Below are 12,826 nucleotides of genomic sequence, written 5' to 3'. Positions count from 1 at the left end.
AATATATTTTACTACATGTATTTGAGAGATGTTCTGAAATGTAATGTATACACGTGCATCCAGTTTGCAGCTTTAATCACCTTTTTGGAAATTTCATGACTTAAAGGAATACTCCACCCCAAAATGAAAATGTTATCCTCATATCAGCAAAATATGGAGAGACACAGAGGAGACTGTTGACAAATTAATTGTTGAATAAAGTAATTATTTTAGTTTTCCTCGCTAACAAAAAATGTTACCATCGCTTCATATAACCCAGATTGCACATCACAATATCCAAATTTATCTTGGGATACATGTTGCATGCAATATATTTTCCTAATTTACCTGACTGAGTGAATAAGGATGTCTTTCTTATCACACGGATTCTCGTATTATCATTTTTGTTTGAAACAGCACATTATAGTGAAGTTCCAACTCATGATCAAACACACAAATCTCTTTTAGCTTCTATTAGAAAGTGTAGAAATGTCTCATTTAAAGAGAACAATGCAGATGACTTGAAGTTTTCTTCAAACTCTTAAAGTCCATTTCCGTCATTCAGATATATAAATAAGATTGGAGTTGGACTGGTACTTTACCTTTAGTGTGAGTGACTACAAGTCTAACTATAGCTTCTGCTGGTTACGTCAAGGAACTGAAACCTCTGCTTGACCATCTCCTTTCTACTCAGACGTGGACACATACAAGCACTGAATAAACTCTAACCTAATAATGTTTAATGTTGCAACATCTCAATTGATTTGATTTAAATCTGAAATGTTATTTCTGATCTAAATAAGGTTACACCAACAAAAACTAATTTAAGGGTAACATCCACATGATAAAGGGTTAGTTCACCCAAAAAGGAAAATTATGTCAATAATGACTCACCCTCATGTTGTTCCGGTTGCACATCTGATAGCAGATAAAGTATTATGATGAAGACTTTCATACCTTTTCTGGACCTTGACACTGTTATTTACTTGATGTGTAGAATTTGTGTAGTATTTACTAGAAGTGTATGGGACAGTGTCCAACCTCCCGGTTTTCATCCAAAATATCTTAAATTGCGTTCTGAAGGAAAACTGAGCTATTACAGGTTTGCAATCACATGGGAGTAAGAGAATAATGACACAGTTTTGATTTTGGGGTGAAGTAACCCTTTAACTGACGACAGAACTACATTGTATGCTCATAGTTTCTTGTGTGCTTATTTATGATGACGCAATCAGAGAGTGGGCCGCATATTTGCGTACTATTGAAGAGTGTGTGTTGTGAGCACAGTAAGATGGTGGACAGGACAGCAAAGTTTGTTTTACTGACATACAGCCTAACAACATCTCATCACACCACAGTTCACTGTTGTTCTTCTGAAGCTCAGGTGGCTGCTGAACTTTATCCACGCTCATTTGAAACACGCCTGGCACTGAGGCGAAGTGCACGTCTGAAAAGTCTCCTGTTTGATGTGGATGCTAAGAAATACTCCATGTTCTGCATCTTAATACATGCATTTCTCGTCAAGAAAAAGGGGACAAAACCTGCAGATTTGAGCAGGAAGACCAAGTTAGGTCAGTGCCCACATAGCAACATTGTGTCGGCCCAGATCCGGCCCACATCTGGCACCCGTTGAAAGATGATCTGGCCCACATGCAGCGTGGAATGATGGCACTTGGGTGGACCGCTCCTGTTTGCCAGATTTGAGCCACAAGCAAGCCATAGCAATGCCACATGTCAGCCAAGAGTAAAGAAATTAAACAGAACTGGACCTGATCTGAGCCACAAAATCTTTGTATATATTAAATATTAAGTAATTTCAATCTTAATAAGCTTGTTAACAAGCAGAATCACTGAAAGAAAGAAGAGAACAGAAAAAGAGATGAGCAGAAACACAAGAACTACAACTGACTTCATCCACAACCTTAGATGAAATCAATTGAAGATAAAAGAAGAAATTAAATCTCTGGAGATCTCACCAGAGGAGGATTAAACAACTCCACAAACAGCATTACCAGCTTCACTTATTACTAACCAGACTGACTTTATTTATGTTAGACATCTACAAAAGGTTTTTTTTTTTTTTTTTTTTGGAGAATTAACAGAGGTTTAACTCTAATGTGTGTCACCATAACAGTGATTAGTGTTTCCATTAGTTGCACTCTTAACTCTTATTATATATATTTTGTCTTTTTTGACTGCTGTGACGGTGTATTTGTTAAAAACATTTGCGGCATCAAGGAAAGCTAAAGTGAATTGAGGCCTAGTGATGGCCGTTATTTGTTGATGGTTTTATAATCCGCATGAAACAGGCTGATTTGCTATTTTTTAAAAATTAACAATTGTTTTTGTAGAATGAGATCCAGCAGTATTACAATAATCAGTTAGAATATTTTAATGAGCACTAAAATGTCAATCTAGGATGACACACACAGACATCAACAATCAGCACGTGAATCTGAACAATGGTGACAATCAAATGTACCTTGCTGCAATGCATGCTGGGTACTAGCATAGTACAAAACTCCCAGCATGCATTGCAACATGAATAAATTATGCAGCTGAATTGTTCTATTATTTTGTATAATTCTAAATATTTTCTTATATTTTTGCTGTTGTTTTTATTGTGACTTTTGTTGAGCAGCTTTTCAGTGAAGTTCTGAACTGATCAGTTTATCTAAATATTTTTGATTGTCACCATTATTGAGATTCATGTGCATGTGCTATATCTGTGTTTGTTAAAATATTTTAACTGATTGTTATAATACTGCTGGGTCTAATGCGGCAGAAACACAGGGTTTGTAATATGGCTGTATCATTGGAACAACTTAATTGTTAGATTAAAAAAACTTCAGTGAATCTGTATACTTTGTGATGATTACAAAACCATCGACAGATAACAGCCGTCACTTGATATCATGTAACTCTAGCGTTCTATGAAGCTGCAAATGTGTTTATCAAACACACGGTCACAGCTGAAAAAAAACACAAAATATATAATAAGAGTTAAGTGCCCAACTAATGAAAACACTAATCAATGTTATGGTGTCACACATTAGAGTTAAACCACTGTTAATTCTCAATAAAACATTTTGTAGATGTCTAACAGAAACAAAGTCAGTCTGGTTAGTAATAAGTTAAGCTGGTAAAGCTGTTTGTGGAGTTGTTTAATCCTCCTCTGTTGAGATCTTGAGATAGTTAATGTCTTCTTTTATCTACAGTTGATTTCATCTAAGGTTGTGTCTGAAGTCAGTTGTAGTTCTTGTATTTCTGCTCATCTCTTCTTTCCTTCAGTGATTCTGCTTGTTAACAAGCTTATTAAGATTGAAATTACTTCATATTTAATATACACATATGTTGTGGCTCAGATAAGGTCCAGTTCTGGTTAATTTCTTTACTCTTGGCTGACATGTGGCATTGCTATGGCCTGCTTGTGGCTCAAATCTGGCAAACAGGAGCGGTCCACCCAAGTGCCATCATTCCACGCTGCATGTGGGCCAGATCATCTTTCCACGGGTGCCAGATGTGGGCCAGATCTGGGCCGACACAATGTTGCTATGTGGGTGGTGGCCACCCCCTGGCTCCGCCCCATATATTTAAATAATAATTACAAAGAACATGAAAATTTGAGTTAGAAAGAATGAAAAGTATTTTTCTTGTAAAATATCCATCTCACAGTTTCATCTCAATCATGCTGGAATGTTGTAATTGCTGTGTTTTAGTTGTTGCTATGGTGATGTCAGTCAGAATGGCTCCTCCTCTTCCTGTGATCTTTCTCCTCATGATTCACAGTGAGTTTTCAGACACTTGTATGTGCTTTTATTTTTGTCAGTCTGTAATAGTATAGCATGCTGTTCATGTCTCAAGAGTGTTTAACGTGTTAATTTAGTTATATTGACTATATTTTAACAAAGGAATGACAAAAGATATGTTCCTACTACCAGCATGAAGTCCCACATGAAGTGTGTCTTTGTTATGTCTATCCATTGATTTCCTTATTAAATGTAATGCCAAAATTGTCTTAATGTTGTTTTACTTAACAAATATTGATAATAATTTTAGTATTTGTTTAAATAAAACAAAACTCATTTCAGATGTTTTCAGTGAAAAAGGTTGGGGTGTAAGTTACAGTACTTCACAAATCTGTGCACTAAACACCTCATCAGTGATAATTAGCTGCACTTATACATACCCTACTGGACATAAGATTGAGAAAGTGTTCTGGACCAAAAAACCCATAAAGGGTGAAGAGCCTCCAGATCTGTCTTATGATCCTGAATACAGTCAGAGGCTTCAGTATCTGGGAGACAAACAGCAGAACTGCACCATCAGACTGAGTCATGTGACACAGAACGACCAACACATGTACTGTTTCAGATTCATCACTAATAAAGATAAATTGATTGGATATCCAGGAGTGACTCTTACTGTCACAGGTGACTTTCATGAGGCTGAGCTCTTCTTCTGTGCATTATGTTGAATAATAATCAGTGTATGACAGCAGCACTAGATATAATGTGTGTGTTGTGTTCAGATCTTCAGGTGGAGGCTCCTGAGAGAGTGACAGAGGGTCATAATGTCCGTCTGACATGTAAAAGCAGCTGCACTCTGACTGACAGAGCAACATTCATCTGGTACAGAAACTCACAGCCATTAACTGAGAGAAGAGACAGAAACAATCAACTCCTGCTGCAGTCAGTCAGAAGAGAGGATGCAGGCAGATACAGCTGTGCTCTACATGGACACACTTACATCTCTCCTGCTGCTCAGCTCACTGTCACCTGTGAGTACAGATTCATTAGTACTTAAAAAAAGGTTTTATATCTGTAATTGTAACTCTACATTTTATTTTTTATTTTTTTTAAGATCCTCCCAGGAACGTCTCAGTGTCTATAACTGGATCTGGTGTAATAGTGGAGGGAGATTCAGTGACTCTGATCTGCAGCAGTGATTCAAACCCTCCTGCTCTGAACTTCAGCTGGTTTAAGGAGAATCAAAGCTCAGCTGTTGGATCTGGACAGAGTTTCAGTGCACTACAGAGTGGACGCTTCTACTGTGAGGCTCACAATCAACATGGATCTCAGAGATCAGACGCTATTACTGTCACTGTTAAAGGTAGAGTAGCTTATATATTTATATTACTCTTTCTGAAGTGAATCTGTCCAGATATTTTACTTTGTTGTCTCTATTGTAGGACGTCTGGGGATATTTTACATATCTGCTGGAATGGTTTGTGGAGCTGCAGTTATCATAACAATATTGCTGATTCGGTAAGATTGTGTGTGTGTGTGTGTGTGTGTGTGATACTGATCAAATGTCTAGACTAACATCAAATGAGTTTTTATTGGCTGTAATTGTATCAAATCATTGTCTTTAAAGGTGGATGAAAAAGATAAATAAAGTTCAGGTGAGGATGTTAATTTAATTATTATTAATTATCTGATCAGGTTAATTGAACTCAAACACTGAAAGTCTGAATTGTGGCTTTATCTCTTGAGATGATTAGAGACATTATTTATTCTCTACCTATTCTGTTTTTCAATGGCAAAGGTCAATCATTCGGGACCTCATCATGAGCGGCACAAAGCTTGCAATGATGAATTGAATGAACCTGTTTATGCAAATGAAATGGTAGGTGTTTAAGCTGGGGTTTTTCTACAAAAGACTAAAATCTCTTAACTTGTTGACAAAAAAAATAAAAAAATAAAAATATTCAATATCATTGTGAAAATAGCAAATGTCTCATTACTTAAAGGGATAGTTCACCCAAAAATCAAAATTATGTCATTAATGACTCACCCTCATGTCGTTCCAAACCTGTAAGACCTCTCAGTCCCTCAATTGAAGCTGTGTGTACGGTCTACTGTCCATGTCCAGAAAGGTAAGAAAAACATCATCAAAGTAGTCCATGTGACATCAAAGCGTCAGTTAAAATCATTGAAAATCCACTTTGGTCCTAAAACTGCAAAAAATATAACATTATTCAACATTGTCTTCTCTTCGTTTCTGTTGTGAGAGAGTTCAAAACAAAGCAGTTTGTGATATCCGGTTCAATCTTTTGTTCGTTATCTGGTTCGGCTCTGTGTTCATCTTCAGTTCTCTCTTCACAGCAGTTCAGTCAGTGTACTGTTTGAGTAAATGAATTACTCCAGGATATTGGTTTGTTTGAAATCAGAGTGAGTGACAGCCACATTAAAAAAGTTAACAGCTTAAGTAATTTGTCGATTAATGCATATTGGAGATGCGAACCATTTAAAACGATTCAGTTCGATTTGGTGAACTGGTTCAAAAAGATCCAGTTACATCGAATGATTCGGTCGCGAACCGGATATGACAAACTGCTTTGTTTTGAACTCTCTCACAACAGACATGGAAGAGAAGAAAATGTTGAATAAAGTTGTAGTTTTTGCTATTTTTGGACCAAAATGTATTTTTGTTGCTTCAAAATATTCTACCTGACCCTCTGATGTCACATGGACTACTTTGATGATGTTTTTCTTACCTTTCTGGACATGGACAGTATACCGTACACACAGCTTCAATGGAGGGACTGAGAGCTCTCGGACTAAATCTAAAATATCTTAAACTGTGTTCTGAAGATGACAGAGGTCTTATGGGTTTGGAACGACATGAGGGTGAGTTATTAATAACATAATTATGATTTTTGGGTGAACTATCCCTTTAATGACATAATTTTGATTATTGGGTGAACTAATTCTTTAATGTACAGAAATTTCTATAACACAGTTCTGATTTCATGTTGTCTCTTCATTCATAAAGGCTGTTCAACGTGGCCCTGATGTTTGTAAACCTGAACTGAACTCTTCTGTGTATGAAAATATTCCAGTAAGTAGGAACACATACAGTACTAGATCAGGGCTCTCAATTTTGGATCTTTAGGCCCCCTTTCCTGCAGATATTTAGCTCTGATCCTATTCAAGCACACCTGAGCAGGCTCATCAAGCTCTTCAGGATCATTAGAAACTTACTTGCAGTGGTTTTGGTCAAGGTTGGGTTGGAGCTGAACTAGAGTTGAGAACCTCTGCACTAGATAAAGAAAAAAACACAACATATTAGCCTCTTCTCATGACTAATGTTCTTGATACCTGTATTAAAAATATAATAAATTAATTATTTTTTTCTTTCTTTTTCAAACTCAGCAAAAAAAGAAGAGGATGTAGTGTTTTGGACACACAGCAAACATTTTACATATTGATTTGTGGGTGGAGACCTGAATGATTGACAAGTGTGTGTGACTTTGACAAGAGTAATGCCAGTGAACAGCTGATATAACTGCCTTGAATTATTCCCTTAATATTGTTATTGTGGCCATAATAGCCAAATCTTTTCTTATCATCGCAGTGTGTCAGTTATTATTGCAGGGCAAATTAATTGTAATTGAATAATAAAAGTAGGCCTTATCTGATAATAATAATAATAATAATAATAATAATAATAATAATAATAATAGGCTCAATAAGAAGAATGTAACGGGTCTAAATTATTTGGAAATGCCAAATCTTCTTAATATTGCTTTAATATTCTTAATAATATGTATTGCTTTTTTGACAATGTCATCTGCTGTTGGTGTTGGGCCATTGTAGTAATAATAATAACTATTATTATTTTTATTTTTATTGGGCGGCCTATTATAACTCTGCTATCAAACTTCCCAGCTATTTCACTTCAGCACCCCGTTTCACACACGCAGGGGTATTCTTGTTTCTGTGATGGTGCGACGAGCTTGTCATGGTGCGCTGTATGACTGATGCATCGATCAATTGAACCTTACTCCAAATATATGAATTTAGTTTTAAATACTTTAGATTTAATGTGGCCTTGTATATGTCCAATATTAGTGTTAAACTGTTGTACTTTAAATGAAGCTACTATCGATTTTCATCGTTGACTGATTTTGCAGAACATTTAGCCTGATAACTTCAGTGTGCAGATATGGCATATTTGTCACAGGATGCCCAATATTACAGTTCCGTCCAACTATATATGAAATAGCTGTTTTATTCAGTATTTTTATATTAAACATTTGTTTATCAGTATGTTTGAAATTATTATTATTTTTTATTATTGGTGATTCCATAGGCTCTTACTCGTGCACCTGCACAGTTTAAAACACCAAATAGTTATGCTATGACAAGATCAAAAAGTATGTCTCTTATCATTGATCTCATGTGCTGACGATATGACAATTTGAAAAATTATCATATCGGCCAACACTAGATTCAATTCCACCTCAGCAGTGCCACAAACTGATCATGTCCATTCCACACCGAATTGAGGCAGTAATTAAAGCAAAAAGGAGCCCCTACAAGTATTGAGTTCATGTACAGTAAATTAATCTTTGAAAAAAAAAACTTTGTAAAATGAACTTTTCCACAACATTCTAATTTATTGAGATGCACCTTTACATGTATAATTTTTTACAATAAATAAGCTGTCACAGAGTATGAAATAAATACCCTCCAAACCCGTGTTACCTCTCTTCCAAGGGGCAATGCCTTTGCCTAGACACAAGTAATATTTATATTTCCACAATATTTACACATGCAGAAATATACATTTGTTTACATTTTGCAGAACAGATGGAAGAAGATCCGTCAATGTGCATTTGGTTCGTTATGTTCAGGTGTTCGGTAACTTAGTGGTCATGTGAGGAGTTTTCACTCTCTCTTTTAGGAAAGTCAGACCACCTTTTTGTGTTCTTAATGCCGACATACACTCCCTTAAGAAGAAAAGCACCCACCACTACAATGATTGTGAAAAAATAGCCAGAAACAGCCTTTTCTCATAAAAGAACAATTGGTAGGTCTTTGAGAACCAATCTGGAGGTGCATCCAATAACAGTACTCCAGCTATTGAGAATGAGAAATTGTTGTCATAGCACAAAGCCCCTCCCTCGATATCACAGTCTCCGCCATGTTGGCAGGATAACGGCGGCGAAACAGGATTGTTTACATGTGTTGTTAACTCGGTAGTAGAGGTTCTCACAATTCGGCACTGTTTTACCATGCCTGGAAGTTACTGCTGCGTTAAAAACTGCTCCAGTACCTCTCACGATACATATATTTTTTTAGGTTACACCAAGCACAAAACAGCAGTATTTGGAGAAGCTCTCAAGCAGCACAGAGACCTGGACCATTTACCTCCATGCACACATATGGACATTGGGAATTATATTGTTTTTGGTTTAAGTTACTACACAATGCAGGAGTTTAAAAGCCACAAGTCTTTGGAAAGTTACGAGGCTTTCTGCTGTGGCTGGGTCCATCTACAGCAGGTGATGAAAACAGCGTTGTACTGACCAAAGTAAGTTTATTCACATGCGTTTTAGTGTTTTGTAATTATATTGCATTTAAAATGCACTTCTTGACCAAAATGACAAAGTAATTAACTGCGACTGTTTCGTAAACACTAGATTGTAACGAGTTAATCAATGTACACACACGTTTCCAATATGTTTTGATGTAGGGTAAAGCTGTGTATGTTTAGTTATAATTTGATTTTAACCCAATGACACATACTGTACCAGGTTTTTTGTGTTGGGGGCTGCAAAGTGGACAAACCAGTTCTGGGTTAGCTAGGGTAGTTAAATGTGTGATTGTAGGATGTAAATGTCCTGGTTAGATTAAAGCCATTAACAGCGTGAATGCAAAGTGACTTACATCGTAAACAATATAATTCACAATGTCCATATGTGTGCACAGAGGTAAATTGTTCAGGTCTCTGTGCCGCTCCAGGGAGCTCGTATGGGTCCATATTTTAGATGCCTGAGAGCTTCACCAAACACAGCTGTTTTGCGCTTGGTGTGAGCTTGTTCCTGTAAGGTCCCCTTTCTTTCGCCTTATCTTTTTGCATTGCTTTACTTTCTTCCTTTTCTTTCGCGTATTCGTAGATCCGTCTCGATCTGTTCCGCCGACAAAATAAATGCACAAAAATTAAAGATTCTCTGAAATGTTTAGTCTCGCCTCTGTGAAGTTCTGAAGGCATTGCCCCTGGCAACAGATACCGTATCCTGCCATCAGGGCCGACCGGCTCAGACCCCTCCCAAATCAACCCAAATCGGCACGTGACTCCTCACTCTCAATATTAAAGGGTTAGTTCACCCAAATATTAAAATTATGTCATTAATAACTCACCCTCATGTTGTTTCAAACCCATAAGACCTCCGTTTATCTTTGGAACACAGTTTATTGTTTTAAACGGCTTGCGTCTCCAATAGACATTAATCCACAAATGACTTAAGCTGTTAACTTTTTTAATGTGGCTGACACTTCCCCTGAGTTCAAACAGACCAATATCCTGGAGTAATTAATGTACTCAAACAGTACACTGACTAAACTGCTGTGAAGAGAGAACTGAAGATTAAATTTAAAATTAAATTAAACATTTTTAAATGTATGCATTTAGCAGACGCTTTTATCCAAAGCGACTTACAGTGCATTCAGGCTATCAATTTTTATATATCATGTGTTCCTGGGGAATCAAACCCCCAACCCTAGCACAGTGCTCTACCAGTTGAGCTACAGGAACACTGAACACTGAAGATGAACACCAAGCCGACTCAGATAATGAATGAACGACAGACTCGTTCTTGAGTTAATATGCAATATTTGTCCACTCACTGGAGCCTTTAGAATACAAACAATGCAACATGTACATATTTTATGTTGTGCCAACTGTGCAGTAATGTGTGCAATATGATAATAAGTCTTAACGTCTTAAAGTCTTAACTTTGCACTATCGCCTTGTTGTATTGTTTAGTGTATTGTTTGTCTTTTCTTGTAATATACTTTTTCTTTTTCTTCTCTGTGTCACAGATGTTTATATTACATGTGACTGCACTGTTAGGATTGCTCAAATGTCACTATACTTGTACAGTGACAATAAAATATCTTGAATCTTAAATAAGGATGTATTTTTTGTTACAAGACACCGCCTTGAAACAGCACATTATAGTGAAGTTCCAACTTATGATCAAACACACAAATCTCTTTTAGCTTCTCTTAGAAAGTGTAGAAATGTCTCATTTACCGAGAACAATGCAGATGACTTGAAGTTTTCTTCAAACTCTTAAAGTCCATTTCCGTCATTCAGATATATAAATAAGACTGGTGTTGGTTTGTTACTTTACCTTTAGTGTGAGTGACTACAAGTCTAACTATAGCTTCTGCTGGTTACGTCAAGGAACTGAAACCTCTGCTTAACCATCTCCTTTCTACTCAGACATGGACACATACAAGCAGTGAATAAACTATAACCTAATAATGTTTAATATTGCAACATCTCAATTAATTTGATTTAAATCTGATCTAAATAAGGTTACACATACAAAAACAGGATTTAAGGGTAACATCCACGATACTGAAAAAAAAAAAAAAACATGTGTGTATGTGTGTGTTTGTGTACTTTGGATGGGTTCAATGCAGAACATGAATACTGACTATGGGTCACAATACTTGAGTGCATGTCATGTCATTTTCAAATCCTCAAACTACTTCCAGAGGTCACCATCTCCTGCTCCAGACATCAACACTAGTGTGCATAAGTACATGTGCATGTGTGTGTTTTAGTCCAGTAATGTTGTTCATTTGTTGAGGGAGGGACACTGTAGTTTCCACTGCTGGGTATTAATATGATGTTAACCACAAATAATATGTCATCCTAGAGCTAAGTACATGTGATAAAACAAGATTTTCAACACGGTAAAACAAACACACTCATACTTCAATGAAAACTGATGATTATTGCTCATATAACACACAAGTCTTAACGTGAGAAATGTTAAGAATAGGGAGATGTAGATGTACTGTTCATGAGTGTATAAGAGCTGGTTAATGCTGTATTATAGATATATTTGACGCTGATGTCGGTCAGAATGGCTCCTCGTCTTCTGTTACATTCACATTATTAAACTCCCTGATGGTTTTATTTAAGGCCTCACGATTAGTGGCTGATGAGAACTTTCTTCTGTCCTGTTCTCACATATTTCCTTTTAAACAGGAAGTTTAGGTGAGAAACATCAAAGGGCGTTTTATAAATATCTAGTAGTCTTCTGTTATTTGCTGCTCAGTGTCATGTGGTTTAGAGACGTGTTCATTGTTCAGAGCATCTGATTGGACAACAATCTGTCTAACACAAAATTGTAAATATATTTGGCTCATGTTCTCGGAAGTTAATGTTCAAATGATAAATATTGTCAAAGGAGTTCACTACCATGTAGATGAGGTTTGAGATGAAAAAGTAGAAGCCACAGAACTTCAATTGGGTCCTTATTAAATTATTTTCTTAGTCTTGTGTTTCCATTATATGATAGTGCAGCATGTTGTTCATGGCTGATTTCCTGGTTCAGACATTCACACATCTGTGCACTAAAGAAGGACCAACACATGAACTGTTTCAAATTCACCACTGATAAACCTAAAGATAAATGGATTGGCACTCCTGGAGTGTCTCTTATTGTCACAGGTGACTTTCCTGAGGCTGATAATCAGTGTATGACAGCAGCACTAGATACACTGTAAAAAATGTACTGTAGAATTTACAGGATTTTACTGGCAAAAAAGTTGCCAATAAAATCCTTTAAAAATGATGGTAATTGCTGTAAAATGGATTACAGGAAATTACTGCAAAGCAAATTACAGTTAATTGCTGTACCCTGAAAAAAAAAAAAAAAGCAGTAGTAAAAAAAAAAAGAGCAGTGTTCATCATTGATGCTGCGGCACCCAAGGAGCAGTTGGTGGTTCAGTGCTTTGCTCAAGGACACCTCAGTCGTGTTATCACCGGCCCAAGTTTCGAACCCACAACCCTAGGGTTAGGAATCAAACTCTCTAAC

At 36.6% G+C, this 12,826-nt stretch overlaps 1 protein-coding gene across 1 annotated transcript; it reads left to right on the top strand.

Annotated features, from left to right (window-relative positions):
* The first annotated feature begins 2,331 nt into the window (after window positions 1-2,331).
* On the top strand, window positions 2,332-11,214 carry LOC128027676 (B-cell receptor CD22). Its single transcript, XM_052615732.1, has 9 exons — window positions 2,332-2,359; window positions 3,699-3,767; window positions 4,071-4,412; window positions 4,511-4,759; window positions 4,843-5,091; window positions 5,171-5,246; window positions 5,356-5,383; window positions 5,527-5,607; window positions 6,757-11,214. The coding sequence occupies exons 1-9, from the start codon at window positions 2,332-2,334 to the stop codon at window positions 6,874-6,876; spliced, it is 1,242 nt and encodes a 413-aa protein (XP_052471692.1). The 3' UTR covers window positions 6,877-11,214.
* Window positions 11,215-12,826: the final 1,612 nt, after the last annotated feature.

The sequence above is a fragment of the Carassius gibelio genome, chromosome A1, assembly GCF_023724105.1.
Source record: "Carassius gibelio isolate Cgi1373 ecotype wild population from Czech Republic chromosome A1, carGib1.2-hapl.c, whole genome shotgun sequence".
In the NCBI taxonomy this organism is placed as follows: Eukaryota; Metazoa; Chordata; class Actinopteri; order Cypriniformes; family Cyprinidae; genus Carassius; species Carassius gibelio.
The sequence above is the reverse complement of the archived record's forward strand: the minus strand, read 5'-3'. Positions and strand labels throughout refer to the sequence as shown.